Genomic DNA, 6,715 nt, shown 5'->3' on the forward strand with positions numbered 1-6,715 from the left:
GGTCATTTAAACTGTGTGATGGGATCATACAGTATATGAATCATTTAGGGTGTGTTTACACTCAAATTCGAGTTCTAGTGTGATTTCTGTGTAGGTGCAGTTAAGTGTTTGCAACTCTGTCATTCAAACGATGAAGACCACTGAAAAGACTCTCATATTGTATTTACACTTGTTCGCTTTCATTTTAAAACAGCGTTTTAGGAAAAAGAAACGCTCCTCGTCCATACTGGCGTTTTTATTGTGTTTGAGAAAAATCTAAGTTCGTTTTCATGGTCAATTCTGCCTCATGCAGAGAATTAAAATTGCAGAACTCTCAGACCCTGTGTGACTACAAGCCTACAAGAGGAATGCAGATATACGATCAGTACAAATAATCCATTAATTTTCCTTCGGCTTAGTCCCTTTATTCATCAGGGGTCGCCACAATGGAATGAACCACCAACTTATCCGGCACGTTTTACGCAGTGGATGCCCTTCCAGCTGCAACCCAGTACTGGGAAAAACCATACACGCTCATTCACACACATACAGTATGACCAATTTAGTTCAATTCAATTCACCTATAGCGCATGTCTTTAGACTGTGGGGGAATCCGGAGCACCTGGAGGAAACCAATGAGCCACCGCATCACATTTAAATACAAATAATTATATAAATAAATACAAATAGTTCTAACAAATTTTGGTAAAATTTAAGGGAGATGTTGATTTCAGAATGAAAAAACAGCAGTGTGAATGATACGCAAACCAGGGATGAAGTTATTCTTCCTTTTTTGACCAAACAAATGAAGAGAACTGACCTATAAATAAGCACACACCGGTTTGTGAACTGGGCCAACCATCAGACAAAAGAAACACTCTTGGAAAAGAATGAACATGAACTTTTTTAATTTTTGTATTTATTTTATTAATCATGTTCAAAATAGCAGACAGACTGCACCTTCATTTAAATAAAATACAGAACACAGTAAGAATGTCTTGTAAAAAGGTAAAGGGTCAATGCCTCAGAATATGAACACCTTTTGACATTCAGCAATACCAAAAAATTGAACTCAACTTACATGATGGAATTCATTTACTGGCTTTCACAAAGATGATGAAACTGTACTTAACCTTTGGTTAATGCTTGCTGTGCATCTCTGTGATTTAATAAGGCATCATGCTAAAAAAGAAACACTTAAAAAGAGCATAAAAATATTCACATGCAACATGCATTATTGTATTTCTCAACACACAAGAGATTTAGAGCATACTGGCATTTAAAGCCTCTGAAAATGAAGACATTTTCAAACATCATTTTTGAGCATTGCGTCTGAGCAAGTGTTTTAACAATACAAACAAACCTGTATTGTTAACACAAGTTTGACAAATGAGAGAGATTGACTTTATTTGATCAGAGCATGTTGTTTTAGTATTAGGTTTTAATTTATTAAGGGTGTCTAAAAGACAACAAAAAATTTCATTTCATTCGTTCATTTTATTTTCAGCTTAGTTCTTTTATTAATCTGGGGTCGCCACAGCGGAATGAACCGCCAACTTATCCAGCATATGTTTTACACAGCGTTTTTAGCAGTTTTTAATCTAGTTTTGGGCTATTCTTAGACGTCTATTAGATTTTCACTGACAACCTAAGTGTCACCTTATTTTAGCCAGGCTGTCTATGTTTAGATGTCTATTACACGTCTATTAAACACAAAATTGTTTGCTGGTCTTTCATCTCCAACCCAGTACTAGGAAACATCCATAAACACTCATTCATACTCATACACTATGGTCAGTTTTAGCATACCCAATTCACCTGTACCACATGTCTTTGGACTGTGGGGGAAACCGGAGCACCCGAGGAAACCCACGCGAACACGGGAGAACATGCAAACTCTACACAGAAATGCCAACTCATCCAACTGGGGCTCGAACCAGCGACCTTCATGCTACTCACTGAGTCACCCCGTAGCCACAATAAATTTCACTTATTGCAAATAAAGTTAGCTGGCTGAATTCAATTCATCATGATCTCTCTTGCACAATGCAAATATAAAGACAGGAAAAAACACAGAAGAAAAACTGCAAGCAGAATGTGATGAAAAATTCAAACATGTAAAATAAAAAACACGACAGATTCGGTTTTTTAAACTCACATTTAACATCTCATTGTTGTATAAAAAAGGTTTCCTAGGCATCAGAAGGTTCCTTCGTTGTGATGTTACTGTTTCAAATGAAACCACAGAGCGTATTCACTAGTATCTGGATGCAGTCTTTTTGATGCAAGCTGAGATTGGATCGCTCAGAGATGCAATGTCAGACACAATGCACTCAATGGAGCTAGTGACGTCACTGTGAGGGGTAGGGTTAGGTTAGCCCATTAAAAAGCATTGGATGCAGCTCAAATTGCATCTGCACAGAGTCTGCAGCCAGACCCCTCTCAGTGTATCCTCACCTTGTGCGCATCAGAAAACCGAAGTAAAATCAATCACAATAGTTGCTGCATTTGTGTGCAATCAGTATTTATAGTGGCATTCTCAGGCCACAGTCCCTAACTATACTGTGAGATTATATATACATTCAACTGTACATTAAGCATTAAATAAGACTAGAGTTACACTTTTCATTGACCCCCATTAAAATCAGTCCAAATCTCAATATTGAGAGAGAGCCTAATACTTCAGTGTCCATGGAAAACTATCCAATGGGGAGACCGCCAGAACTAAACTGACCAAGCCAAAGGAGAAACAAACTAGTTGTCAACTCATTCTCGAAAGTGAGAGTTATTTTAAGTTGTTCGCATTGCCAAAGCTTGTTCAAGCTCCTGTCTTCGCTGTTGAATCTGCATAAAAGAAAAAGCAAACATTACAAAATAGCAAGTATTAATATTACTTTTGAATATTTACTTTTATTAATTATTTTGAAATAACTATTCATATTATAAACTGTAATGCGCTGTGATAACCAAGCTAGATTTTCAGCAGCCATTCCACCAATGTCCCGTGATCTCTTATTATTAAAAATGTTGAAAAGAGTTCATATTTTTTGTGGACAAAGTAATTTAGATAACTTTTATCATTGTGACTGAACATACATTTGAAACATTAAAAACTGTCTTTACTGTTAGTTTAGAGCAGTGTTTCTCAACCATGTTCCTGGAGGCCACCAACACTGCATGTTTTGGATGTCTGCTTCGACTTCACACCTATTACAGGTCTATCAGTCTCTGCTAGTGAGCTGATCATCTGAATCAGGTGTTGTTCGGTTAAGAAAACATGGAAATGTGCAGAGCTGGTGGTCCTCCAGGAACATGGTTGAGAAACACTGGTTAAGATCAAATGAATTTTTAAATCACATTTGTATCAAACATAATTTATGTTCAAGTTCCTCTGACCTTGCAGTAGAAGTAGCGACTGACGGCTTCTTGAGAACATGGCTGGTTGTAAAACTCTGCTCTTCTCTCTTCCTCTGGAGTTTCCAACTGGATCCGTCATAAGCTGCAACCAAAACGTTAAATATATATAATTATAATTCCAGGTGGTTCAGTCCACTGTGTCGACCCCTGAATAATAAAAGACTAAGCCGAAATGAAATGAATGGATGAATGAATAAATAATTCCAGTTCAATCAGCAGAAAAGACATTTCAATAACAGCAATTGCAAGCTTTCAACCACTAGGTGGAGACACTGCTAGAAAATGGTTAGTGTTTTCTCTTCTTTTCTTTTTTTTCTTGGACATACATAAAGAACGCATTGATTAATTCCACATATTGCTGATTTTGACCAGTACACATTGTTCACCTTGAGGTCCCGGTTCTGGGAGCAGATCCAGTCCTGGATGTAGCCCTTGGGGTCCCTGGAGAAGCTGAGCATGAAATCTCTTTGGATTTTCAGTTGGTTGATAGACTCAATAGTTTCATGGATCTAAAGGTGAAATAAAAGATGGAAATGAGGATAGACCACTCTGAGCACAATAGGGGTGTCTAAATTTGCATATCCATTGATTATTGCATGATGTTTCAGTATAAACAGTGCAGGTGTTAACACTGAAAATAAATAAATAAATAAAAAGATAGATAATTTCTTAAGCAATTTTCTTGATAAAATGTTAATAAATAAATAAACAAATAATAAATCTAAATTAGCTGAAAAATGACATTATTCTGCAAAATATGTTTGCGTAAAAAAAATTCTCTGCTTCCTTTAAATAATTGATACAGAACTGTATAAAGTATTTCAAGCAAGTATATTATGAGCATATTATGAGTTACTATCGTTAACATTAACAAAATAAGAAAAGTAATCCCTTACTTTACTTTTTCAGAGGATAATCATTTAATTACAGTAACTAGTTAATTTGTAGAAAATCTAAATGTGTATAAATAATGTGTAGGTTAATGAAATAATTGTAAATAAAACTCTGTTTAAATGGAGTTAAACTAAAAATTTGTTATTTAGATATTTCTTTTAATTATTATTTATATTACAACTATTTTTTGCTCATATTGCATTTTAATGATGAAGTCCTTTCTGACCTTGTTGTCTAGAGATGCAATCTCTTGTTGATTAGCTGTGGACAGCAGGAATCCATTCATCTGACCCTTAAGAGGATCATCAACTTCAACATCAATGTCATAGCAGGCGGTCTTCTTCTGGTCGTTCGGATCCACACTGATAGAATTAAAGCAAAGGCATTTCAAAAAACAGTTCATCTGAAAATATATCATTACTTACTGACCATTTTAAAGCTATGGAATTACACAGCTTATACTGATTTTTCTTTTTTGGAGCATTCACTATGGACACCTGCTGAAGGGAAACATCCATTTGTGGTAATCTTTATTGTGTCACATTTAGTGAAATCTTTGTTATCTTACAATTACAGTACACTGGTTTGAAACAATGTAAGCGTTTAAGTAAATAACACAATTCAAATGTTAGGTAAATGATTCTTTTAAATTCTAAAGAAAAAATTACTTTAACATAAAGGAAGATGTAAATATTTTTTATCTGGTTGGAATCTGCAACAGAAGAAAAAACATTCTTACAGGTTTGAAACAACACGAGACTGAATATAAGGAAATTAAATAACCATTTTTGTTAGAACTATCCTGTTATGGGTCACCCAAAAATGAAAATATGACTGGTTCTAAACTTTTATGAATTTCTTTCTTGTGATAAACATATCAAGATATTCTGAAGAAAGTTGGATAAAAGCACACTGTAAAAATATCCTTAAATTAGCAGTTTTCCATATTTTGTGATTCATGTTTTTTATTTTCCCTCATTTATTTATGCTTTTGAATTGCATTATGGGTCCTTAATCTCTCTTCCAACATTGAAAAGTTAGAAAAAGTGACTTTTATTAACATTTTAATAGTTTAAAGTGATATATTGTCTGGTTTGGGGTTATATGCAACAGTTTCAAAAACCTTGTATTGAACTGCCAGTACATTTACTGTTATTTTACACACTTATTTCTCTTCATATTATTTTTTATACATTATTTTATTACAAACTACTAAAAGGTCGATAAAAGTCACTTTGCTCAACTGTAGAGTTAAATTTTCAACATCAAGTTGACAGAGCAGAGATCAAGGTCCCATAATGCAATTCACATAAATAAACAGAAAACACTTGTGAATCATAACATACAGAAACTGTTAATTAACAGATATTATTTAGAGTGCAGCCTTTGACATAAATAGCAGGAACAAATATTACTTTGGAAGTCAATGGCTGGAATACTCTTCAGTATATCTTCCTTTGTGTTCAACAGAAGAAAGAAACTCAAACAAGTTTGGAACAAGTGGAGGATGAATAAACAACAAAAATGACAGAATTGACATTTTATGGAGAAGCGCGTCTTTAAATCTAATATACATTACCTGACAAAAGTCGCCTATCCAAGTTTTAGGAACAACAAATAATAGCGTCTAGTTGATCATTTGTTATCAACAGTGGCTAATATGAAAGGCAAAGGCCTTATTTAGATTAGATTACTTTTAATTAGATTACGCTAATTTACCAAAATAAAATATGATCATGCCTTGATTTTTAATTATTTAATTAGGGCAGTAAGGTCTGACTTTGCTAAGACAAAAGTCTTGTCACTTAACAGAAATAATGTACAGTATATAATATAATATAATATAATATTAAATAATAAATAATATAATATAATATAATATAATATAATAGAATATAAGTAATGTTTCAGTGGAAACAGAATTAATATTGTGTATGACTCCCATGAGCTTGGAGGACTGCATCCATACATCTCTGCTATGACTCAAATGACATATTAATAAAGTCTTCTGGAATGGCAAAGAAAGCATTCTTGCAGGACTCCCAGAGTTCAAGATTCTTTGAATTCATGTTCAATACCTCCTCCTTCTTCTTACCTCAGACATGCTCAATAATGTTCATGTCTGGTGACTGAGCGGGCCAATCCTGGAGCACCTAGACCTTCTTTGCTTTCAGGAACTTTGATGTGGAGGCTGAAGTATGAGAAGGAGCGCTATCCTGCTGAAGAACTTGCCTTCTCCTGTGGTTTGTAATGTAATAGGGAGCATAAATGTCTTGAAACCTCAGGCTGTTGCTGTAGCCATCCACTCTGCAGATCATACTGAATGTAACCCCAAACCATGATTTTTCCTTCAAAAACTTGATTGATTTCTGTGAGAATCTTGGGTCCATGCGGATTCCAATAGGTCTCTGCCGTATTTATGATG

At 34.6% G+C, this 6,715-nt stretch overlaps 1 protein-coding gene across 1 annotated transcript; it reads right to left on the reverse strand.

The window, feature by feature from the left end:
• Positions 1-881: 881 nt before the first annotated feature.
• smarcd3a (SWI/SNF related, matrix associated, actin dependent regulator of chromatin, subfamily d, member 3a) lies at positions 882-4,717 on the reverse strand. The gene is made up of 4 exons (XM_056467139.1): positions 4,517-4,717; positions 3,783-3,905; positions 3,376-3,478; positions 882-2,823 (listed from the first exon to the last, which is right to left on the reverse strand). Exons 1-4 carry the CDS (start codon positions 4,706-4,708, stop codon positions 2,798-2,800), a joined length of 444 nt encoding a protein of 147 aa, XP_056323114.1. The 5' UTR covers positions 4,709-4,717; the 3' UTR covers positions 882-2,797.
• Positions 4,718-6,715: the final 1,998 nt, after the last annotated feature.

This window comes from Danio aesculapii, chromosome 2, assembly GCF_903798145.1.
Source record: "Danio aesculapii chromosome 2, fDanAes4.1, whole genome shotgun sequence".
Lineage (NCBI taxonomy): Eukaryota > Metazoa > Chordata > Actinopteri > Cypriniformes > Danionidae > Danio > Danio aesculapii.

What these genes read in the sequence shown, in the direction of transcription:
- smarcd3a (XM_056467139.1), bottom strand. Translation starts at nt 4,708, where the DNA reads ATGATATATTTTCAGATGAACTGTTTTTTGAAATGCCTTTGCTTTAAT. An exon ending in TTGCATCTCTAGACAACAAG is followed by an intron (nt 3,906 to 4,516) that starts GTCAGAAAGGAC and finishes TTTCACCTTTAG; the next exon opens with ATCCATGAAACTATTGAGTC. An exon ending in CCCAGAACCGGGACCTCAAG is followed by an intron (nt 3,479 to 3,782) that starts GTGAACAATGTG and finishes TTTTGGTTGCAG; the next exon opens with CTTATGACGGATCCAGTTGG.